This window comes from Oryx dammah, unplaced genomic scaffold (genome assembly GCF_014754425.2).
Source record: "Oryx dammah isolate SB20612 unplaced genomic scaffold, SCBI_Odam_1.1 HiC_scaffold_23, whole genome shotgun sequence".
NCBI lineage: Eukaryota > Metazoa > Chordata > Mammalia > Artiodactyla > Bovidae > Oryx > Oryx dammah.
In genome coordinates, this window is record NW_024070207.1 from 56,335,460 (window position 1) to 56,362,097 (window position 26,638).

At 38.2% G+C, this 26,638-nt stretch overlaps 1 protein-coding gene across 1 annotated transcript in view; it reads left to right on the forward strand.

The window, feature by feature from the left end:
- TMLHE (trimethyllysine hydroxylase, epsilon) overlaps positions 1-26,413 on the forward strand; it is a 70,709-nt gene extending 44,296 nt beyond the window's left edge. Inside the window, exons 4-6 of the mRNA XM_040265298.1 lie at positions 20,403-20,722; positions 23,508-23,646; positions 24,403-26,413. Coding sequence (XP_040121232.1) covers positions 20,403-20,722; positions 23,508-23,646; positions 24,403-24,534 — 591 coding nt within the window. The 3' untranslated portion in view covers positions 24,535-26,413. The remainder of the gene's footprint in view (positions 1-20,402; positions 20,723-23,507; positions 23,647-24,402) is intronic.
- Positions 26,414-26,638: the final 225 nt, after the last annotated feature.

The window sequence follows — 26,638 nt, forward strand, 5'->3', positions numbered from 1 at the left end:
CCAAGGAGGAATGGAAAATCTTAACAGACCCATCACAAGCACGGAAATTGAAACTGTAATCAGAAATCTTCCAGCAAACAAAAGTCCAGGACCCGAGGCTTCACAGCTGACTTCTACCAAAAATTTAGAGAAGAGCTAAGACCTATCCTACCCAAACTCTTCCAGAAAATTGCAGAGGAAGGTAAACTTCCAAACTCATTCTATGAGGCTACCATCACCCTAATACCAAAACCAGACAAAGATGCCACCAAAAAAGAAAACTACAGGCCAGTATCACTGATGAACATAGACGCAAAAATCCTTAACAAAATTCTAGCAAACAGAATCCAACAACGTATTAAAAAGATCATACATCATGACCAAGTGGGCTTTATCCCAAGGATGCAAGGATTCTTCAATATCTGCCCACAAATCAATCAACGTAATACACCACTTTAACAAATTGAAAGATAAAAGCCATATGATTATCTCAATAGATACAGAGAAATTTGACAAAATTCAACATCCATTTATGATAAAAACCCTCCAGAAAGCAGGAATAAAAGCAACATAGCTCAACATAATAAAAGCTATATATGACAAACACACAGCAAACATTATCAATGGTGAAAAATTGACAGCATTTCCCCTAAAGTCAGGAACAAGACAAGGGTGTCCACTCTCACCACTACTGTTCAACATAGTTTTGGAAGTTTTGGCCACAGCAATCAGAACATAAAAAGAAATAAAAGGAATCCAGATGGAAAAGAAGTAGTAAAACTCTCACTGTTTGCAGATGACATGATCCTCTACACAGAAAACCCTGAAGACTCCACCAGAAAATTACTAGACCTAATCAATGAATATAGTAAAGTTGCAGGATATAAAATTAACACAGAGAAATCCCTTGCATTCCTATACACTAACAATGAGAAAACAGAAAGAGAAATTAATGAAACAATTCCATTCACCATTGCAACAAAAAGAATTAAATACTTAGGAATATATCTACCTAAAGAAAAGAAAAAGCCCTATATATAGAAAACTATAAAACACTGATGAAAGAAAGCAAAGGGGACACAAATAGATGGAGAAATATGCTATGTTCATGGATTGTAAGAATCAATATAGTGAAAATGAGTGTACTACCCAAAGCAATCTATAGATTCAATGCAATCCCTATCAAGCTACCAATGGTATTTCTCACAGAACTAGAACAAATAACCTCACAATTTGTATGGAAATACAAAAAGCCTCGAATAGCCAAAGCAATCTTGAGAAAGAAGAATGGAACTGGAGGAATCAACCTGCCTGACTTCAGGCTCTACTACAAAGCTACAGTCATCAAGACACTATGGTACTGGCACAAAGACAGAAATATAGATCAATGGAACAAAATACAAAGCCCAGAGATAAATCCACACACCTATGGACACCTTATCTTCGACAAAGGACGCAAGAATATACAATGGAGAAAAGACAATCTCTTTAACAAGTGGTGCTGAGAAAACTGGTCAACCACTTGTAAAAGAATGAAACTAGAACACTTTCTAACATCATCAGTTCAGTTCAGTCAGTTCTGTCACTCAGTCATGTCCGACTCTTTGCCACCCCATGAATCGCAGCACGCCAGGCCTCCCTGTCCATCACCAACTCCCGGAGTTCACTCAGACTCACGTCCATCGAGTCCGTGATGCCATCCAGCCATCTCATCCTCTGTCGTCCCCTTCTCCTCCTGCCCCCAATCCCTCCCAGCATCAGAGTCTTTTCCAGTGAGTCAGCTCTTCGTATGAGGTGGCCAAATTACTGGAGTTTCAGCTTTAGCATCATTCCTTCCAAGGAAATCCCAGGGTTGATCTCCTTCAGAGTGGACTGGTTGGATTTCCTTGCAGTCCAACACCATACACAAAAATAAACTCAAAATGGGTTAAAGATCTAAACATAAGACCAGAAACTATAAAACTCCTAGAGGAAAACATAAGCAGAACGCTCTCCAACATAAACCACAGCAGGATCCTCTATGACCCACCTCCCAGAGTAATGGAAATAAAGCAAAAATAAACAAATGGGACCTAAATAAACTTAAAACCTTTTGCACAACAAAGGAAACTATAAGCACGGTGAAAAGACAGCCTTCAGAATGGGAGAAAATAATAGCAAATGAAGCAACTGGCAAAGAATTAATCTCAAAAATATACAAGGAACTCCTGCAGCTCAATTCCAGAAAAATAAGCGACCCAATCAAAAAATGGGCCAAAGAACTAAACAGACATTTCTCCAAAGAAGACATAGAGATGGCTAACAAACACATGAAAAGATGCTCAACATCACTCATTATCAGAGAAATGCAAATCAAAACCACAATGAGGTGCCATTTCACGCAAGTCAGAATGGCTGCCATCCAAAAGTCTACAAACAATGAATGCTGGAGAGGGTGTGGAGAAAAGGGATCGCTCTTACACTGTTGGTGGAAATGCAAACTAGTACAGCCACTATGGAGAACAGTGTGGAGATTCCTTTAAAAACTGGAAATAGATCTGCCATATGACCCAGCAATCCCACTGTTAGTCATACAAACTGAGGAAACCAGAACTGAAAGAGACACGTGTACCTCAATGTTCATCGCAACACTGTTTATAATAGCCAGGATATGGAAGCAACCTAGATGTCCATCAGCAGATGAAAGGTTAAGAAAGCTGTGGTACATATACACAATGGAATATTATTCAGCCATTAAAAAGAATACATCTGAATCAGTTCTAATGAGGTGGATGAAACTGGAGCCTATTATACAGAGTGAAGTAAGCCAGAAGGAAAAACACCAATACAGTATACTAACGCATATATATGGAATTTAGAAAGATGGTAACAGTAATCCTATTTGTGAGACAGCAAAAGAGACACAGATGTATAGAACAGTCTTTTGGACTCTGTGGGAGAGGGCGAGGGTGGGATGATTTGGGAGAATGGCTCTGAAACGTGTGTATTATCATATGTGGGATGGATCACCAGTCCAGGTTCGATGCATGGGATAGGGTGCTTGGGGCTCGTGCTCTGGGATGACCCAGAGGAATGTGTTGGGGAGGGAGGTGTGAGGGGGTTTCAGGATGGGGAATACATGTACACCCATGGCAAATTCATGTCAATGTATGGCAAAACCACTACAATGTTTTAACATAGTTAGCCTCCAATTAAAATGAATGAATTTATTTAAAAAAGGTTATTTTTAATTCAGTTTTTCCCTCCAACTTCTTGTAAACTGGATTCAAATTCCTCTTAATACCATACCCAAAGCAGCTGTGTTTAGACTATGGACCCTTTTGGAATATAATTGCAAGGAGATCCTGCAACAGCAAGGAGATCCAACCAGTCTATCGTAAAGGGAATCAGTCCTGAATATTCATTGGAAAAACTGAGGTTGAAGCTGGAACTCCAATACTTTGGCCACCTGATGCTAAGAGCTGACTCATTTGAAAAGACCCTGATGCTGGGGAAGATTGAAGGTGGGAGGAGAAGGGGACGACAGAGGATGAAATAGTTGGTTGGCATCACAGACTCATAGACATGAGTTTGAGTAAACTCTGGGAGTTGTGATGGACAGGGAGGCCTGGCATGCTGCACTCCATGGGATCACAAGGAGTCAGACACGACTAAGTGACTGAACTGAACTGAACTTGCAATATCATAACTAAACACAAAAAACTGTACAAATTCCCAAACCAATGGTTAATCAATACATTTTTTGTAAATTATTTGCAATCACTTTGATAAAAATGTAAATTAAACAAAATTAAGATCCATTCCTGTAGTAAGGTAGATTTTCAATCATTTGAAAAATTTTTATTCCTATGAGTCTTTAAAAATGGTCATATTTCTAAGGAGAAGAGAGATAATTATATAAGTAAGTAGCAGCAGATATGATCTTGGTTCAAATAAAACAGAAAATGATTAAGAAATTATTTAAGACCATCACATGTAATGATCTCACTTTGGAAAATTTTAATCCACTTACCCACAGGGCTCTTGAAAATAGGTGGTGTCAGTGTGCCGATCCAGAGCTAGCTTGGTGTATGCAGTGTCACCTCTGGAGAAGTCTGAAGTGAAAAACCACATCCTTCCATAGATGGTTTCTCTGTCAAATGTAGCAGAGGAAGACCTTTTAGCTATTTGAAATTTTCATTCTTGTCATTCAAGACTCTTTCCAATACTTTTTTTATTTACAGATAAAAACAATTTTTTTGGTTCAGATATCAAACTATAAAGTAAAGAAATCAGTTGAACTTATCACCCATCTTAATGATCCCGCCACTGAGTAATATTCTAGGAAGCTGCGGGGAATTAGTGGAAGGATAATGTAGTCAGAAAATAGGGAACCATCTCACTCTGTTTATGTGTCTGCTTTGAACAGCTTTCAGGTTCACATTTCTGTCCTGCACTCACCTTCCTCACATAAAAAAGATGGTTTTGGGTAGCTGCTTTTAGAACTGATTAATGTAGATCTTCAGCCACCTTTTAGACTTGGAAGAATAAAAAAGAGAGAAAAGAAAAGTTTATATTAGCAAGTATTTAGTGAGACTTGCTGTATCACTGTATCTCTCCTTGAGATATATACATCATGGGCAAATGACCCAGCATACCATCTGCTACACAATCAGCTATATCTGTTTCTTATGAAGTAAAAGGAAAGTATTAACTATGAAAAAGTCAGTTTACAAATCATGTAATACTACAGAAGATAAACCTAGAAATGCAATGGAAAGAACTTTGTACTTAAGATCAGAAAACCCGAGCTCTCTTGAATTCCAGTTCTACTGCTTACTAGCAGAGCAATTCTGGTCAAGGCACTTAACACATCTGATCCTCGAGTGCCTCATTAGTAGAACAGGAGATAAAATACATGCTTATTAGGACAACTATACTAAACAATTGAAATCATTGATGTGAATATGCTGGTTAAATGCTGTACAGTATCAGTTTGGTTCAGTTCAGTTCAGTCGCTCAGAAGTGTCCGACTCTTTGCAACCCCATGAATCGCAGCATGCCAGGACTCCCTGTTCACCAAAAACTCCCGGAGTTCACTCAAACTCATGTCAATCGAGTCGGTGATGCCATCCAGCCATCTCACGCTCTGTCGTCCCCTTCTCCTCCTGCCCCTAATCCCTCCCAGCATCAAGGTCTTTTCAAATGAGTCAACTCTTCGCATGAGGTACCAAAGTATTGGAGTTTCAGCTTCAGCATCAGTCCTTCCAATGAGCATCCAGAACTGATCTCCTTTAGAATGGACTGGTTGGATCTCCTTGCAGTCCATGGGACTCTCAAGAGTCTTCTCCAACACCACACTTCAAAAGCATCAATTTTTCAGCACTGAGCCTTCTTCACAGTCCAACTCTCACATCCATACATGACCACTGGAAAAAACATAGCCTTGACTAGACGGACCTTAGTTGGCAAAGTAATGTCTCTGCTTTTTAATATGCTGTCTAGGTTGGTCATAACTTTTCTTCCAAGCAGTAAGCGTCTTTTAATTTCATGGCTGCAATCACCATCTGCAGTGATTTTGGAGCCCCCCAAAATAAAGTCTGACACTGTTTCCCCATCTATTTCCCATGAAGTGATGGGACCAGATGCCATGATCTTCGTTTTCTGAATGTTGAACTTTAAGCCAACTTTTTCACTCTCCTCTTTCACTTTCATCAAGAGGATCTTTAGTTCCTCTTCACTTTCTTCCATAAGGGTAGTGTCATCTGCATATCTGAGGTTATTGATATTTCTCTTGGCAAACTTGATTCCAGCTTGTGCTTCTTTCAGCCCAGCGTTTCTAATGATGTACTCTGCATAGAAGTTAAATAAGCAGAGTGACAATATACAGCCTTGACGTACTCCTTTTCCTATTTGGAACCAGTTTGTTGTTGCATGTCCAGTTCTAACTGTTGCTTCCTGACCTGCATACAGGTTTCTCAAGAGGCAGGTCAGGTGGTCTGGTATTCCCATCTCTTTCAGAATTTTCCACAGTTTATTCTGATCTGCACAGTCAAAGGCTTTGGCATAGTCAATAAAGCAGAAATAGAAGTTTTTCTGGAACTCTCTTGCTTTTTCGATGATTCAGCAGATGTTGGCGATTTGATCTCTGGTTCCTCTGCCTTTTCTAAAACCAGCTTGAACATCAGGAAGTTCATGGTTCACGTATTGCTGAAGCCTGGCTTGGAGAATTTTGAGCATTACTTTACTAGCGTGTGAGATGTGTGCAATTGTTATGTCCATACCATTTCTGTCCTTTAGCCGATCTTTGCATGAAATGTTCCCTTGGTATCTCTAATTTTCTTGAAGAGATCTCTAGTCTTTCCCATTCTGTTCTTTTCCTCTATTTCTTTGCATTGATCACTGAGGAAGGCTTTCTTATCTCTCCTTGCTATTCTTTGGAACTCTGCATTCAGATGCTTATATCTTTCCTTTTCTCCTTTGCTTTTCACTTCTCTTCTTTTCACAGCTATTTGTAAGACCTCCCAGACTGCCATTTTTCTTTTTTTCCTTTTCCATGGGGATGGTCTTGATCCCTATCTCCTATACAATGTCACGAACCTCCGTCCATAGTTCATCAGGCACTCTATCAGATCTAGTCCCTTAAAACGACTTCTCACTTCCACTGTAAGGGATTTGATTTAGGTCATACCTGAATGGTCTAGTGGTTTTCCCCACTTTCTTCAATTTAAGTCTGAATTTGGCAATAAGGAGTTCATGGTCTGAGCCACAGTCAACTCCTGGTCTTGTTTTTGCTGACTGTATAGAGCTTTTCCATCTCTGGCTGCAAAGAATATAATCAATCTGATTTCAGTGTTGACCATCTGGTGATGTCCATGTGTAGAGTCTTCTCTTGTGCTGTTGGAAGAGGGTGTTTGCTATGACCAGTGTGTTCTCTTCACAAAACTCTATTAGCCTTTGCCCTGCTTCATTCCGTATTCCAAGGCCAAATTTGCCTGTTACCCCACGTGTTTCTTGACTTCCTACTTTTGCATTCCAATCCCATATAATAAAAAGGACATCTTTTTTGGGTGTTAGTTCTAAAAGGTCTTGTAGGTCTTCATAGAACTGTTCAATTTCAGCTTCTTCAGCATTACTGGTTCGGGCATAGGCTTGGATTACTGTGATATTGAAATGGTTTGCCTTGGAAACGAACAGAGATCATTCAGTTGTTTTTGAGATTGCATCCAAGTACTGCATTTTGGACTCAGTATTATTAACAACCAGTGTGTGAATTAAGCCTTAGGAATAATAGGTCAAAAGTAGATATCTTTAGATACCATCTTATTCAATCCTTTTACTGATCAGATGGGAAAATAGAGGTGACAGGGACAGCAATTGTGGGTAGGAATGTATGTTTATCCAACTGCTTGATGGGAGAACTGAGACTACAATCTGGCTCTCTTTACTCAGTAGTGCTCTTCCTAGCATACAATGAATAACTCTTACTTTGAGTGTCACTGGGCTTGAGAAAAGACAACAACTTTGAAGTCATTATATTTAACATGTAAGTGTCTTTAGAGATTAGAAATCTGGGCTTCAGATAAAGCACTATAAATGGTAATCTCCTTATTCGGGCCACAGAATATTCTGGAAAAACAAGAGTGACTATACCTGTCATTTTATTTTACTGATATTCATGCTCTGGAAATTAACTTCTGCACATATCAGAAAACTAATGACTCACCTGATCAAGCTGATCCTTTCTGCCACCTTCTCTGTGTGTTTCTGAGTAGGAGGGACATTTTCCACAAAAGCAATTCCATAGAGCAGAAAGCTCTGCAGAAAGTTCTTCAGTCCCTCCTTCGTTTCTAAGAACGTCTGGAAATCTACAGCTGGAACTTGGGCTTTCTGGTAGATTTCAGCATTCCATAAGATTCTAGGCTGGATGACCTTTTGTTTCTGCCCTTCATAGCTGTTTTTCACGAGCCAATCCAAATCATATCTAGTCACATGACCATCTGGCCCTTTTTAGGAAAAAAAAAGGTATTAAAATAATAATTATATATACTGCCAATAATTTACTGGTTAAGAATATTATTTTCAGCAACCAATTACCCAGTATGGTATTGTTTATGGGGTTTCCCAGGTAGCACTAGTGGTAAAGAAACTGCCTGCCAATACAGGAGACATAAGAGATGCAGGTTCGATTCCTGGGTTGGGAAGATCCCCTAGAGGAATGCATGGCAACCCACTCCAGTATTCTTGCCTAGAGAATCCTATGGATAGAGGAGCCTGGTGTGTTACAGTCCATGGAGTCTCAAAGAGTTGGACATGACTGAAGTGACTTAGCACACAAGCACATATGTATTGTTTATGAGACCAAATTCAAATGAATGCCTAGAATGTTCCTGAGACAGAAATATTTGTCAGTTGAGTAGTATAAATTAATAAGTGAATAAATGAACAAATAAATCTTCCCAGCAGGTAAATAAGTTTATGAAACTTAGCTACATAGTAAAGGGCCTCGATCTCCCTCTTGTAAATGAATTAGGTCAGTTTGGTCTAATGATATGATATCAGTAAATGATAACTTCACCCGCTGCTCTACAAAAAGTCAAAAAGCCAGCTCCTAAAATGTTTTAGAAAATATTCAGGATAAGCAAATGAGTAAGCAAAGGATACAGCAAGAGGAGTGAAAGGTTATCCTGACATTTTCTCTCTCCTTTTCTTTCTACCTCTCTGTCTCTGTTTCTCTCTTTCAAATTTCTACACTATTATAGTAAAAGTATCATAAAGAATTTGGAAAGCATAAAAAAGTATGAGGAAATGAAAAGGTCAGATAAACTTATTTGATTATCTACATGAAACCACTATCTACAGCTTGCAAAAATCATTCCTTCTAGTTTTTTGTATGCATACTTTTACTTTACATAACATATTGTGAAAATATATATCAGTTTGCACCCTGCCTTTGTCACTTAAATTTTAAGAATAATTTTATCATTAAAAAATTAAGGCTTTAAAAAATTAATTTCTATAATTTTCAGAATATGGACTACCAAGATTTACCTAACCAGTTTGTTCTCCCAGGGCATGTAGTTGTATTTTTGGAAAGTTTCCCTATTATTTAATAGTGATCATCCTTGTCCATTTTTCTGATAATTTTCTTAAAATAGACACACAGAAGGTAGAATTGTTAAATCCAAAGACACAAATTTTTAAAAGTTTTGATACATATAACTAGATTACTTTCTAGAAAGTCTACCGATTTTCATCCCCTCCAACAATATATGCATATATGCATGCCCATCAAAATTGAGTATTCTTATTTTTTAAACGTTTTTGTTTCTAATTTGGTAAATAAAACTCATCTTATTATAATAAATTTAAGTTATTTAAGATGAAGAAGAACATTTGTTAGACATCTATATTTTTTACATGCAAGGGTTACCAAACTGAGCTAGTGGCCAAACCTGCCCAGAATTGTTTTTCTAACATCTGCTGTGTAGTACGTATTTTCTATAGCTGTTTCTACACTACTACCAAAGAACTGAATCGTTGTGCAGATACAGTGTACTCAAAAAAGATTAAAAATCTTTACTAGCTGGCCTTTTACAGAATGTTTCCTGACTTGTGGTTTAATTATCGTTCACTTCTTTCTCACATTTTTCTATTGGAACACTAATAGCACTATACACACACACACACACACACACACACACACACACACACACACACACACACACATATAATCATATATTTTACAAATATTTTGCAAAGTCAGTTTTTTTTTTAAACCTTTCTATGGTATGCTTTCTTTCTTTTTTAAACAGCTGTTATAGTCCAGTTAAGGTTTATTAGAGTTAAAGGATACAGATTGAAATCAACAAAGGGAAAAGGTACATAGGGCTGAGTGCAGAAAGAACCAGGCACAAGTTTCTAGGTGTCCACTTCTAGTATCAGTTCAGTTCAGTTGCTCAGTCGTGTCTGACTCTTTGCAACCCCATGGACTGCAGCATGCCAGGTTTCCCTGTCCATCATGAACTACCAGAGCTTAATCAAACTCATGTCCATTGAGTCAGTGATGCCATCCAACCATCTCATCCTCTGTCATCGCCTTCTCCTCCTGCCCTCAATCTTTCGAACATCAAGGTCTTATTCAATGAGTTGGTTCTTTGCATCAGGTGGACAAAGTATTGAAGTTTCAGCTTCAGCATTGATCCTTCCAATGAATATTCAGGACTGATTTCCTTTAGGATTGACTGGTTGGATCTCCTTGTAGTCCAAGGGACTCTCAAGAGTCTCCTCCAACACCACAGTTAAAGCATCAATTCTTCAATGCTCAGCTTTATTTATAGTCCAACTCTCACATTCATATATGACTACTAGAAAACCAGAGCATTGACTAGACGAACCATTTTTAAAACAAATACATAAATTTATTTATTTTAGTTAGAGGGTAATTACTTTAAAAATTGTAGCGTTTTTGCCATACATTGACATGAATTCGCCACGGGTGTACATGTGTTCCCATCCTGACCACCCCTCCCACCTCCCTCACTATCCCATCCCATTCGTGTCACATATGATAATATGCAAGTTTCAATGCCATTCTCCCAAAATATCCCAGCCTCACCCTCTCCCACAGAGTCCAAAAGACTGTTCTATACATCTGTGTCTCTTTTGCTGTCTCGCATACAGGGTTACAGTTACCATCTTTCTAAATTCCATATATATGTGTTAGTATACTGTATTGGATTTTTTCCTTCTGGTTTACTTCACTCTGTATAATAGGCTCCAGTTTCATCCACCTCATTAGAACTGATTCAGATGTATTCTTTTTAATGGCTGAGTAATACTCCATTGTGTATATGTACCACAGCTTTCTTAACCTTTCATCTGCTGATGGACATCTAGGTTGCTTCCATATCCTGGCTATTATAAACAGTGTTGCGATGAACATTGAGGTACACGTGTCTCTTTCAGTTCTGGTTTCCTCAGTTTGTATGACTAACAGTGGGATTGCTGGGTCATATGGCAGATCTATTTCCAGTTTTTAAAGGAATCTCCACACTGTTCTCCATAGTGGCTGTACTAGTTTGCATTTCCACCAACAGTGTAAGAGCGATCCCTTTTCTCCACACCCTCTCCAGCATTCATTGTTTGTAGACTTTTGGATGGCAGCCATTCTGACTTGCGTGAAATGGCACCTCATTGTGGTTTTGATTTGCATTTCTCTGATAATGAGTGATGTTGAGCATCTTTTCATGTGTTTGTTAGCCATCTCTATGTCTTCTTTGGAGAAATGTCTGTTTAGTTCTTTGGCCCATTTTTTGATTGGGTCGCTTATTTTTCTGGAATTGAGCTGCAGGAGTTCCTTGTATATTTTTGAGATTAATTCTTTGCCAGTTGCTTCATTTGCTATTATTTTCTCCCATTCTGAAGGCTGTCTTTTCACCGTGCTTATAGTTTCCTTTGTTGTGCAAAAGGTTTTAAGTTTATTTAGGTCCCATTTGTTTATTTTTGCTTTATTTCCATTACTCTGGGAGGTGGGTCATAGAGGATCCTGCTGTGGTTTATGTTGGAGAGCGTTCTGCTTATGTTTTCCTCTAGGAGTTTTATAGTTTCTGGTCTTATGTTTAGATCTTTAACCCATTTTGAGTTTATTTTTGTGTATGGTGTTGGACTGCAAGGAAATCCAACCAGTCCACTCTGAAGGAGATCAACCCTGGGATTTCCTTGGAAGGAATGATGCTAAAGCTGAAACTCCAGTAATTTGGCCACCTCATACGAAGAGCTGACTCACTGGAAAAGACTCTGATGCTGGGAGGGATTGGGGGCAGGAGGAGAAGGGGACGACAGAGGATGAGATGGCTGGATGGCATCACGGACTCGATGGACGTGAGTCTGAGTGAACTCCGGGAGTTGGTGATGGACAGGGAGGCCTGGCGTGCTGCGATTCATGGGGTGGCAAAGAGTCGGACATGACTGAGTGACAGAACTGACTGAACTGAACTGATGATGTTAGAAAGTGTTCTAGTTTCATTCTTTTACAAGTGGTTGACCAGTTTTCTCAGCACCACTTGTTAAAGAGATTGTCTTTTCTCCATTGTATATTCTTGCGTCCTTTGTCGAAGATAAGGTGTCCATAGGTGTGTGGATTTATCTCTGGGCTTTGTATTTTGTTCCATTGATCTATATTTCTGTCTTTGTGCCAGTACCATAGTGTCTTGATGACTGTAGCTTTGTAGTAGAGCCTGAAGTCAGGCAGGTTGATTCCTCCAGTTCCATTCTTCTTTCTCAAGATTGCTTTGGCTATTCGAGGCTTTTTGTATTTCCATACAAATTGTGAGGTTATTTGTTCTAGTTCTGTGAGAAATACCATTGGTAGCTTGATAGGGATTGCATTGAATCTATAGATTGCTTTGGGTAGTACACTCATTTTCACTATATTGATTCTTACAATCCATGAACATAGCATATTTCTCCATCTATTTGTGTCCCCTTTGCTTTCTTTCATCAGTGTTTTATAGTTTTCTATATATAGGGCTTTTTCTTTTCTTTAGGTAGATATATTCCTAAGTATTTAATTCTTTTTGTTGCAATGGTGAATGGAATTGTTTCATTAATTTCTCTTTCTGTTTTCTCATTGTTAGTGTATAGGAATGCAAGGGATTTCTCTGTGTTAATTTTATATCCTGCAACTTTACTATATTCATTGATTAGGTCTAGTAATTTTCTGGTGGAGTCTTCAGGGTTTTCTGTGTAGAGGATCATGTCATCTGCAAACAGTGAGAGTTTTACTACTTCTTTTCCATCTGGATTCCTTTTATTTCTTTTTATGTTCTGATTGCTGTGGCCAAAACTTCCAAAACTATGTTGAACAGTAGTGGTGAGAGTGGACACCCTTGTCTTGTTCCTGACTTTAGGGGAAATGCTGTCAATTTTTCACCATTGATAATGTTTGCTGTGTGTTTGTCATATATAGCTTTTATTATGTTGAGCTATGTTGCTTTTATTCCTGCTTTCTGGAGGGTTTTTATCATAAATGGATGTTGAATTTTGTCAAATTTCTCTGTATCTATTGAGATAATCATATGGCTTTTATCTTTCAATTTGTTAAAGTGGTGTATTACGTTGATTGATTTGTGGGCAGATATTGAAGAATCCTTGCATCCTTGGGATAAAGCCCACTTGGTCATGATGTATGATCTTTTTAATACGTTGTTGGATTCTGTTTGCTAGAATTTTGTTAAGGATTTTTGCGTCTATGTTCATCAGTGATACTGGCCTGTAGTTTTCTTTTTTGGTGGCATCTTTGTCTGGTTTTGGTATTAGGGTGATGGTAGCCTCATAGAATGAGTTTGGAAGTTTACCTTCCTCTGCAATTTTCTGGAAGAGTTTGGGTAGGATAGGTCTTAGCTCTTCTCTAAATTTTTGGTAGAAGTCAGCTGTGAAGCCTCGGGTCCTGGACTTTTGTTTGCTGGAAGATTTCTGATTACAGTTTCAATTTCCGTGCTTGTGATGGGTCTGTTAAGATTTTCCATTCCTCCTTGGTTCAGTTTTGGAAAGTTGTACTTTTCTAAGAATTTGTCCATTTCTTCCATGGTGTCCATTTTATTGGCATATAGTTGCTGATAGTAGTCTCTTATGATCCTTCATATTTCTGTGTTGTCTGTTGTGATCTCTCCATTTCCATTTCTAATTTTGTTGATTTGATTCTTCTCCCTTTGTTTCTTGATGAGTCTGGCTAATGGTTTGTCAATTTTATTTATCTTCTCAAAGAACCAGCTTTTGGCTTTGTTGATTTTTGCTATGGTCTCTTTTGTTTCTTTTGCATTTATTTATGCCCTAATATTTTTAAATAAAATTTTTAATTGGAGGTTAATTAAGATTTCTTTCCTTCTACTAACCCTGGGGTTCTTCATTTCTTCCTTTTCTAGTTGCTTTAGGTGTAGAGTTATTTATTTGACTTTTTTCTTGTTTCTTGAGGTAAGCTTGTATTGCTATGAACCTTCCCCTTAGCACTGCTTTTACAGTGTCCCATATGTTTCGGGTTGTTGTGTTTTCATTTTCATTTGTTTCTATGCACATTTTGATTTCTTCTGTGATTTGTTGGTTATTGAGCAGTGTGTTGTTCAGCCTCTATGTGTTGGAATTTTTAATAGTTTTTGTCCTATAATTGACATCTAATCGTACTGCATTGTGGTCAGAAAAGATGCTTGGAATTATTTCAATTTTTTTGAATTTACCAAGGCTAGATTGATGGCCCAGGATGTGATCTATCCTGGAGAAGGTTCCATGTACAGTTGAGAAAAAGGTGAAATTCATTGTTTTGGGCTGAAACGTCCTATAGGTATCAATTAGGTATAACTGGTCTATTGTATCATTTAAAGTTTGTTTTTCCTTGTTAATTTTCTGTATAGTTGATCTATCCATAGGTGTGAGTGGGGTATTAAAGTCTCCCACTATTATTGTGTTATTGTTAATTTCCCCTTTCATACTTGTTAGCATTTGCCTAACACATTGTGGTGCTCCTATGTTCGGTGCATATATATTTTAATTGTTATATCTTCTTCTTGGATTGATCCTTTGATCATTATGTAGTGTCCTTCTTTGTCTCTTTTCATGGCCTTTATTTCAAAGTCCATTTGATCTGATATGAGTATTGCTACTCCTGCTTTCTTTTGGTCTCTATTTGCATGGAGTATCTTTTTCTAGTCCTTCACTTTCAGTCTGTATGTGTCCCTTGTTTTGAGGTGGGTCTCTTGTAGACAACATATATAGGGGTCTTGTTTTTGTGTCCATTCATCCAGTCTTTGTCTTTTGGTTGGGGCATTCAACCCATTTATGTTTAAGGCAATTATCGATAAGTATGATCCCGTTGCCATTTACTTTGTTGTTTTGGGCTTGAGTTTAAAAACCCTGTCTGTGCTTCCTGTCTAGAGAAGATCCTTTAGCATTTGTTGGAGAGCTGGTTTGGTGGTGCTGAATTCTCTCGAAGCTTTGGCTTGTCTGTAAAGCTTTTGATTTCTCCTTCATATTTGAATGAGATCCTTGTTGGGTACAGTAATCTGGGTTGTAGGTTTTTCTCTTTCATCACTTTAAGTATGTCCTGCCATTCCCTTCTGGCCTGAAGCGTTTCTATTGAAAGATCAGCTGTTATCCTTATGGGAATCCCCTTGTGTGTTATTTGTTGTTTTTCCCTTGCTGCTTTTAATGTCTGTTCTTTGTGTTTGATCTTTGTTAATGTGTTTAATATGTGTCTTGGGGTGTTTTGCCTTGGGTTTATCCTGTTTGGGACTCTCTGGGTTTCTTGGACTTGGGTGACTATTTCCTTCCCCATGTTAGGGAAGTTTTCAACTATTATCTCCTCAAGTATTTTCTCATGGTTTTTCTTTTTGTCTTCTTCGTCTGGGACTCCAGAGAAGTATGATTCGAACATTGGTGCATTTAACATTGACCCCGAGGTCTCTGAGGTTGTTCTCATTTCTTTTAATTCTTTTTTCTTTTTTCGTCTCTGCTTCATTTATTGCTACTATTCTATTTTCTACCTCGTTTATCCTATCTTCTGTCTCCATTATTCTACTGTTGGTTCCCTCCAGAGTGTTTTTGATCTCATTTGTTGCATTATTCACTATATATTGACTCTTTTTTATTCTAGGTCGAAAAATAACCTTTGTGGACTCAGTGGCTATTGACCCAAAGATAATACACAGCATACTTTTTTCCAGCTTTATTGAGATATATTTCATGTATAACATTTTGTAAATATGAGGTGTACTTGTGTTGATTTGATACAGTTATGTACTGCAGTATGATCACCACTAGTAGCTAAGAGAGACTAGATCTTTCTCATCACAGAGAAGAAATGGTAATTTCTTGATATGATAGATACCATACTTAAGTGTCCTACCATTTGCCACTTATTAGAGGTGCCTCTGTGGTTATTTTGTAGCTGCTATTGCTGTTGTTTGTTCATCTTCTACATATAGATAATGAACCCAAGGCACAAATATATGAGTAAAATGTGCATAAGTATGAATTCATATGGGCTTTCCAGGTGGCACTAGTGGTAGAGAACGCACCTGCCAATGTAGGAGACATAAGAGATGCAACTTCAATCCCTGGGTTGGGAAGATGCCCTGGAGTAGTGTTGGGTTCAACCCTGGTGGATCCAGGGAATTCGAAGCGGGACTGTAGTCGGTGTCCTGAAAAGAACTATTTAATTATAGATATGAAGAGAGATTAGGAAAGAATAGTGTAGTAGGAAAATAAGTGGAGAAAAGATGCTGAATAACTTGGTTTACGTGGAAAGCCAATAAAACTCCAAGACAAGAAGTTTGCACCACCTACGTAGGCCCCCGGCACCCGCTTGAATAGTGGAGGGTGCCCCACCTTGGGCTCCCTCTCACGTGGGTCTTAGAAGCCAGGCAAGTAAGTATACATGGCGAGCCTCCACGCTCCAGATGGGGATTCAGCCAGAAAAACGGAGAACAAGAAAGAACGACACGGGGGAATCAGTCTTTCCAGGAACTGATCCCATTTCTTTATTTCCCAGGTCCACTTTCATACTTTTAGTTATACATAGAGATAAATGTGAGAAACAGAGTCACACAGGGTCAGCTGCTCTGACCCTTATCAGCATATCTTTGTTCTTACAAGGGTCTTACATTTGTTCACAATATCTTCTGGTCTGGAGACCGATCAACATTTTATGGCCCCACCTTACTTTCTATTGATAAAGGTTAGTCGATCAGAAAACTTGTTGCCCCTTAAGATCTACTTAGTCTTAAGATAGTGGTAAAGTTACATTCTTACATAGCAAGAACACAAGGATTTATAACAAAGAAAGAGGAGCACAGTGATCTATAACAAAAGAGAAAATTCATTAACTCGAAAAGTCTAGTATTGCTAACATCAAAACTACTATATTTCTTTTTCTACATTCCAATTACATTGATTAACATACTCCCAGGTGCCTAAGGATATGGAGGCCTGGCGGCAATCATTAACTCAGCAATGAAACCCTGCACCAACATGATTTTTATCTTTAGGAAAACCCTATGCTAACTAAGACTTTCAAAATACTCCAAACTCTCTGTGCTATTTATGATTGAGAGATTGTAAACAATCATGTACGTAGTAGCAAGAGTGTGGATAATCCTGTCACACAAGCTAGTCTGCCAGCAGAGAGGTTTGACCTGAGACACCCTTGTCATGCCCAGGAGATTTATTATCTGGAGTCCTAAGTTAACTCCTTTACAGAGAGAGGTGGTGGGGGATAGCCCCCCATAAAGTCAGAGGTGTAGGTGAGAGCATAAAGCAGTAAAGTGGGCAGACTCTGGTTTTCGGGGTAGATGCTTGAGAACAGGGGGTCTCCTGAGGCTCAATCCCACCTTTGCGTATGCCCAGCCTCCTTCCTCAAGACCTTTGCCACGGGCGGAGTTCCTCACACTGGCTCCCAGCAGAGTAGAGCATGGCAACCCACTCCAGTATTCTTGCCTGGAAAATACCATGGACAGAGGAGCCTGGTGGGCGACAGTCCATGGGGTAGCACAGAGTCAGACAGGACTGAAATGACTTAGCACACACGCATGCATGAATTTATAAAGACAATATGAGAGGATGATAATATCCAATTGATTGTAGTTACTCTGATTTCCTTTGAGGATTGGAACCTAAGAATGTTTGCTTCAGAAAAGGAAGAATAAAACATCTCTTAGATGTCTGGCTCAATGTTATCAATATACAAAACCACCCACAGCCCTGCATTCTCATTCTCTGGGACACAGAAGGAAGAATACGAGGAAATGGGATGAGAAACAGTTGGACAGGGGTTGAGGTTCAAATATTGACTAGCTCTTTTCTCTCTGACCACTACTGTAGATACACAGTTGGCTGTGCCTTTAATTTAACCCTTTCTAGTCAATGGGGAGAGCCTAATACATTAGCAGTACAGTGAGAGTGGTTGAGTTCAGGCTATGGCATCAACCAGACCTGGATTTGCATCCCAGCTGGAACATACATTAGCTTTGTGAACTTGGAAAAGAACCTCTCAGTACCTCAGTTTTTTCATCTGTAGAATGGGACTAGTAATAAAACCTGCCCATTAGTATTGCTTAGGGATTAAGTTGGGCTTCCAGATGGCCCTAGTGGTAAAGAACTCACCTGCCAATGCTGGAGACATAAGAGCCATGGGTTCGATCCCTGGGTCAGGAAGATCCCCTGGAGGAAAGAATGGCAATCCATTCCAGTATTCTTGCCTGGAGAATCCCATAGATAGGGAAGCCTGGCAGGCTACAGCACATGGGGTCACAAAGAGTCAGACACCACTGAAGTGACTTAGCACACACGCAGGGATTAAGTTACATGATGTATTTAAAGCACTTGGATACTTCCTGGAACATATGAGGTGTTCAATAAATGCTAGTTATTGTTCTTATCATTTTAGTCATTGTCATCATCATTATCATTGTTTTATGCGTTATGCTTTCTAAAGTTACCTTTGCTCAGGATTTTATTCTTTCCAACCTCCTTGGGGATTTCTCCTGCCTATCAACTTCTCAGTTCTTAAACCTCTACTTTTGTACACTTCCTTTGACTCTGTCTTCCTCTACTTATTCCTTATTCATCACCCTCACAGCTAGACTTATTAAAATAATTATCTTCATTTGGTATCTTTTCATTCTCACTTCTTATTCACTCTTCAAACCTGTAATCAGCTATTTTATCCAACCCCCTCTCAATTAAAATTACTCTCTCCAAAGTCACCAGCAAGTAACTTATTGCCATCCCTAGTATGTACATTTCAGTCTTTATCTTATTTGAATCCTGGGGCCATTTACCTCTACCTCTTCTTGAATAGCCTTTCTTTTCTAGTTTTCCTTCTACATCTATAGTCAGTTTTCCCCAGTCTTCTATGCTGGCTTATTTTCTTTTGTCTGTGTCATAAATATTGTTGTTCCTCAAAATTTTCTCCTCTTTTTCTTGCTTGAAATTATCTCTCCAAATGACTGCTATGCTCTTGGCTTTAGCTGTCACCTACAGACAGCTACAGATAGGACTTCCCTGGTGGCTCAGACAGTAAAGCATTTTCCTATAATGCAGGAGACCTGGGTTCAATCCCTAGGTCAGGAAGATCTCCTAGAGAAGGAAACAGCAACTCACTCCAATACTCTTACCTGGAAAATCCCATGGACGGAGGAGCCTGGTGGGCTACAGTCCATGGGGTCACAAAGAGTCAGACACAACTGAGTGACTTCACTTCACTTCACAGACAGCTACAAAATCTCCCTCTCTTCTAAGATAAACATCTTCAACTGGCTACTAAATAATCCTAACCTAGAAATTTTGCAGAAAGCTCAACATAGCCAGAACTGACCTTACTCATTTTAATTGTATTTACCCTACATTCTCCTTGATTTTATTCCTTCTACCTTTATTTATGTTTATCACTTATTTTACTTCGTCGTTTACTTTTCCTTATTTTTGCTTTTTTTCCTAAATTACTATTGATTTTATTTTTCCCTTGTTAATTTGAAATTATTACTTTAGGTTTCTAGTCCATTAATAATTGACTTGCCTTTTCCTATTAATTTTTCAGTCATATGTAACTTAGTTATTTCAAAATGTCCCTAAACTGAATGTCTTCCTCAACCCTTCACAGCCCCTTATTACCATCCAATTATGCATCTGCCTCATTCTCTTGGCAAATGGGCATTATTACTTGTCAAGTTCCCCGGAGGAAAAACCTACAGTCATTCTAGATTTTTGCCTATTCTTCATCCTCCACATATAATCATTTATTTCTTAGATGTGTCCTCTTTTCTGTAAGCCCAAGTTCTCAGTATTTTTCTCTTCAGTTGCAGTTATCCATGTTGTTTTTCATGGTTTTGTCATCTTGCTTCTTACCAGTTAATCTTGCATCTTAGTTTAAAATCCTGTGATTCTCTGTGCTAAGCCAACAGGAACTTATCACTCTCTTCCTTGAATATACCTTGCTGTTCTACATTGTCATTTTTCCTGCCTGAAATGTCCTCTCCTCACCTCAATCTCATTCCAGCCCAAGTCTTGCTCATTCTTTAAAACTAAGCAAAATCATTCTCATCCACATCTCAAAAAATTTATCTATACAACATCCCACTACAATAATTTCCTCTCTTTATGGCTCCACTGTCTTGTATACAACTTTATTACAGTGCCTATCATATTTTATCAGTACTTACTTGGTTCATTCTTCTAGATAGACTATGGTCTTCTTTAAAAGAGAGACTATATCTTATTCATGCCTGTATTGCCCATGTCTGACACATATAGGTTTCAGTACATATTAAATATGTTTAGAAGGAACCCTTAGTGGCATTAATATGGCAAAGTACACAAAAAAGTACAACTGGAAGACAATTGGGAATGCTATTTATTCCTTAATGAAAAGAAAATGACACAAGTAGAATCAGTAATCATTTTATATATTTTTTTCTAAAAGTTTGATGTATTCTCTTTTCTCCAGCGAACAGAGTAATTTAATTTTTCCCTTCTTTAGCATTCAAGTGTTTCACTGTCTTAAGCATGAAGGAACAGGTGGCAGGACACTGCTAGTTGATGGATTCTATGCAGCAGAACAGGTACTTCAAAAGGCACCTGAGGAATTTGAACTCCTCAGTAAAGTGCCATTGAAGCATGAATATATTGAAAATGTTGGAGAATGTCAAAACCACATGATTGGGGTTGGACCAGTCTTAAATATCTACCCATGGAATAAAGAGCTCTATTTGATCAGGTGAGTACCAAAGAACTATCCCTCAATGTAATATATTTGCCAGATATTAGTTTTCTAATGTAATGAAAATCCCTAAGATCCTATATCTGTCACATTTTAATATTGGTATTCCATAACTTTTTATTAATACAATTTCTATTCTTATTAAAATTCCCATGGAATAATAAATAGGCCAACAGCCAAGGAACACTAGATTAGAGGGGCAGATATTTCATGTGACATTTAAAAATGAAAACACTTTTAAAACAAACAAACAAAAACAGTTATTAAATTGTGCTCAGTGATCAAGCAGCTAGTGTGCCTAAAGGCATGATAGCCACAAAATTTGACTCTTGTCCAGATTTATGCATTTCTCCTGACCTGTGTATATTGCCACCTAGTATCTTGTACAGTCATAAAGCATATCATATCCAAAACTGAACTTGTCATCTCCACTCATTTCAAGCCGGCTCCTTCACACACAATTGTGAAGATAAAAATAAATTGTTGCCCCTGTATTGTATTAGGAACTACATAAATCTTAAATCACTTCCCTGGGATAAGCTCCACTGGAAAACTCTCCCTCTGTCGTCTCTTGTATCTCAATTGCCTAGAACGAGTAGGTGCTCAATATTTTCCCCAACATTTTATTATGGCCACTTTTAAATACAAAAAAGTTTAAAGCATTTACAAGGAAAACTTGTATACCTACCACCGAGATTCTACCATTAAGATATTACTATACTTGCTTTGGGCTTCCCTGGTAGCTCAGCTGATAAAGAATCCACCTGCAATGCAGGAGACCCCGGCTCGATTCCTGAGTGGGGAAGATCCCCTAGAGGAGGGATAGGCTACCCACTCCAGTATTCTTGCCTGGAGAATCCCCATGGACAGAGGAACCTGGCAGGCTACAGTCCATGGGGTTGCAAAGAGTCAGACATGACTGAGTGACTAAGCACAGTGCAGCACATACTTGCTTTGTTACCTATCTTTCTATCCTTCTGTTTATAAATTAATCTTATTTTTGATACATTGCACAGAACATTGAAGGTATATGTCTCCCAATATACTTCAACATTTATAACTTTAAGTCTAAAATTCACTATTTGTTTACAGATGTTTAATTTTGATATAAAATATACATACAATGTTGGTATAAATATTGAATATACACTTGCTAAGTTTTTAAAACTGCGTACACCTATGTAACCCAAATGCCTGTCAAGATATAGACTATTACCATCACTACAGAAAGTACCTTTATACCCCTTGTCAGCCCAACCCTACACACGCACACAGAGGAAACATCTGTTTTTATTTTTTACCACCATAGATTTGTTTTGCCTGTTCTAGAAATTCACATCCTGGAACAAATCTATTCTTTTATGAATAAACACCTGGGCTATTTCCTGTTTGGGATTATTACGAATAAAGCTGCCATCAATGTTCATGTAAAACTATCTTTGTAGATATGTGTTTTCATTTCACACATATAAATACCTAAGAGTGGAACTGCTGGATCATAGATGTACGTGACTTTTTAGTTTCATTAGCAATTACTAATGTGTTCCATTTTACAGTTATCAACAATATACGAAAGTTGTAGCTTCTCCATATCTTTGCTAATACTTGGTGTTTTCAGTCATCAATTGTAGCCACTATATTGAATATCTCCTTGGTGTTCTAATGTGTTTTTTTTGGTGACTGATGATGTTGAGCGTATTTCCATGTGCATATTGGCCATTCATATATCTTCTTTTGCTAAGTAACTAGTTAGATCTTTTGCCCACTTTGTCACTGGATTGTCTTTTCATTATTGAGCTGTCTCAGCCTTTCCTATCCATTTTGGTATGTTTTTTATTTCTCATTCACCAATATGTAGGAGTCACTCAGTTTCCAGATTTTTTTTCATAGGAAATTGTTCTCTGTGTAACTGTAGATTTGTTTCTATCATGGACCAGAACCTCCAGCAGTATTTGTAATAGTTACAAACTGGAAATTACTTACACATCTATCAATAGAATGGATGAATGGGTAAAAGCCCCTCAGTTATGTCCGAAAGTCCCTCAGTCGTGTCCAACTCTTTGTGACCCCATGGACTGTACAGCCCATGGAATTCTCCAGGCCAGAATACTGGAGTGAGTAGCCGTTCCCTTCTCCAGAGGATCTTCCCAACCCAGGGATCAAACCCAGGTCTCTCACACTGCAGGCAGATTCTTTATTAGCTGAGCCACAAGGGAAACCTTGAATGGATGAATATATTGTGGTATAGTCCCACAATAAAATTCTGTTCAACATGAAGGATGAATGAACTATTGACATGAAGTACAATAATGATAAATCTTCTAAATATAACATTAAATGAAAGAAGCCAGACACAGAAGAGTACATACTATGGTATTCCATTTATATAAAGTTTTATAAATAAGCAAAACTAACCTGTGGTGGCAGAAGTCATGATGGTATAACAGTTATCCTTGGGTGAGGTGAGAGACATGCCATGTGGCATGGCCAAAAAATATATAAAAACAAACAAAACATAATATTCTAAGATGGTAGAAACCAGCTAGAACTTTCTTCTATCCCCTACCCTCAGATTTTTCAAAGGAAAAAAAAATATGGTCAACAGGCAATGGAACTCTTCTCTAAAACCTTATAGTCTTGAGAGAACATTAGCTTATTATTGCCACATCATCATGGGACAAGTAATGAATATAGGGAAAGCCTTATATAAAATTGCCCCATTAGCAACAGATGTTTTAACATGTTTTGGGGAAAATCTTTCTTTCTCACAATTTCACCTTAGGTACAACAACTATGACCGGGCTGTCATAAATACTGTACCTTATGATGTTGTCCATCGTTGGTATACAGCACACCGGACTTTAACCAGAGAGTTGAGGAGACCTGAGAATGAGTTTTGGGTCAAACTCAAGCCTGGCAAGGTGGGTGCCAAGCTCAATAGATGTCACTTAAGCAGTGAAGAATGAGGACTTATTGAATATGTGAGTCAAAATGTTACAAAGGAAAAAAAAGAAGAGAGTCCTGGGTATTGGCCCTGGTCCTACCACTCACTAACCGAATGACCCAGAAGCAGGCTCCCCCGAGTATCTACCCATCAGTGATTCTATTTGTATGATGAAGGAGTTGAACTTGATAGTCCCTAAGGGTCCATCTTTTGTTTTGCTCTTCATATTTCCTCTGGATAAAGAATATCTCTAGCTTAGCATAAGACAGTGAAACAGTTTAACTCTTTGAGAGAGAGAAAAGAACAAAAGAAACCAATGATCTGGTTTGCTTTGATAAAAGAACAATTACTCAAGAAATATAACCTCTCCAGATACAGGGCCTGTTACCTACTGTTGCCTTTGTTATTTCCATTTAGCCTAATACAGAGCTATGTACTTCCTAGTTGTCAAATGTTTAAAGAAAGAAAGAAAGTGAAGCCACTCAGTCGTGTCTGACTCTTTGTGACTCCATGGACTATAGCCCACCAGGCTTCTCCATCCATGGAATTTTCTAGGCAAGAGTACTGGAGTCAAATCTTTACTTAATCTCAAAAGAAAAAAAAAATCTCATTTAATATAATCAGAGAACAACCTAAAGTTTTTATTTTAAATGATCTCTTCTGATTTATGATTCCTGTGGTCCGCACTTGTTCTGAGTATTTTTCCTCTCTCTTTTTTTCCCCCTGTTCACAGGTCCTATTTATAGACAACTGGCGTGTCCTACATGGCAGGGAATCCTTCACAGGCTACCGCCAACTCTGTGGCTGCTATTTAACAAGGGATGATGTATTAAACACTGCTCGTCTCTTGGGCCTTCAGGCTTAAAATTGATGGCATTGAGATTATGAACATACCTGACACCCTGGCTATCAGAATTTCATTTCATATCAGCAGAATAATATGTCAGTACCGACTTCAAATTGTCTCCTCATGTCATCACATGAAACTAAAGCCTCCCCTTTTTCTAGTAAGGAAAACCTTAGAGATAGGCCATCTCATATGGAATCTCTCTTCCCCAGGTTACAACATGGACTCATTTGGTTGTTAGATCTTTTGATGTAATTTTGGTCTATCTTCTTCAGAAATATAATCATCACATTGATGAGAATCAATAATAGTCACTAGGTAAAAATTTGTTTCAACAGGATCTGTCAGAAAGAAGAGCATTATAGGAATAACACAGTCTAACTAGAGCAGAAATTTGCAACATTTTTTGGACTTAAGACATCCAAACATGTAAATGTTATTGAGGACACCAAAAGGTGCTTAGATGTGGGTTATATCTATTGCTAATAATTATATTAGATATGAAGACTTAGAAATGTTTAAAATTTAAGAATAAAAAAGTATACATCCATCAGAGAGATGACTTCATCACATGTCATATAGCCTCTGGAAAAGTCTTCTGTACATTCATTAGATAATTAAATGGAAAAGGCAATATCATCTTAATATTATTAAAACTATTTTATTAATAATATATAGACCCACTAAAAGAATCTCAGGGACTGCTCCAGGTGTCTTTATACTTTTGAGAACCAGTGGCCCAGAGCAGCAGTCCCCAAGCTTTTGGGCACCAGGGGCTGGTTTCATGGAAGACAATTTTTCCAAGAACTGGGCCAGGATGGTGGGAGTCGGGGTGTGTGGTTTGGAGACAATTCAAGTACAGCAATGAGGAAAGGCTGTAAATACTTAGGAAGTTTTGCTCACTCACCCACTGCTCACCTGCTGTTATGTGGCCTGGTTCCTCGCCTGGTTAGGGACCCCTTGGTTTAACTGAAACCTTAAATTTTTCTCTGTGGTCTCCTAGAACTATAGATATTGTAGGAATTGCTTCATAGCACAAGCTCAATAATAAAGTGGGAACTGAATACATAGTATTTTATCTTGTGAGAAGAATTATCTCTTCTAAATCATCTCTCGAGGAGTAAAACTAAGAAATCACAATAGTTCCTATGGAACAAACCCATCAGTTTGGTAATTCTGTGAGGGATAATTGTACAAAGGTTTTAGAGATTTCTGAGGTTCCATATGATAATTCACACATGCACACACACACACACACATGCATGTGCATGCACACAAAGCACAGTAAGTGGAGATTACTATCCAAACTTGCATTTTAATTTTTGAAGGAATTTAGGATGCAATATTTTCCTCCATTTCTGCTGCTCTCTTTTTCTGTCTTAAAATATTATACATGTCAACTGCCAAGATTTGACTGGGTTAAGTATTCTTTGTTTTTTATTTTTAATGATTTTCCTTTATATGTGGAGAGAGAGAGGGAAAAACAGACAGAAGGATAGGTGTGAGATTTATTTTCTCTTGGCTTTCATTGAAAATGAAGTTTTTCAATAACCACATTGACTGCTATAGAATGATGTAAGACAATCCAGGCCAGGATGTATGTAAGAGGAAAAAAGCATTATTAGTGAGGATAGAAGTTACAAATCAAAGTCAGTATCCTCTGACAGGGAATAGAGCCAATCTGATGCTTATAGAAAGTTCTTAGTTCACATTTAACAATTTATACATTATTTTTTTGACCCATCCAAGGCACAAAACTATGTTCTCAAATATTTCTGCATTTTAATTGTACTACATAGGAATCCTTAGGGGTCTTCAATAAAAAGTGTTTTCCTCTTAGGTCAAAGGATTGATGATTAAGTTCATGTATTAAAGAGTATTTGTTGTTGTTTAGTCACTAAGTGGTGTCTGACTCTTTGAAACCCCACGGACTGTAGCCCACCAGGCTCCTCTGTCCATGGGGTTCTCCAGGAATACTGGAGTGGGTTGCCATGCTCTCCTCCAGGGAATCTTCCTGACCCAGGGAACAAACTCATGTATCTTATGTATCCTGCACTGGCAAGTGGATCCTTTACCACTGTGCCACCTGGGAAGCCCTTTACTATAATTATGAAATCCTCCA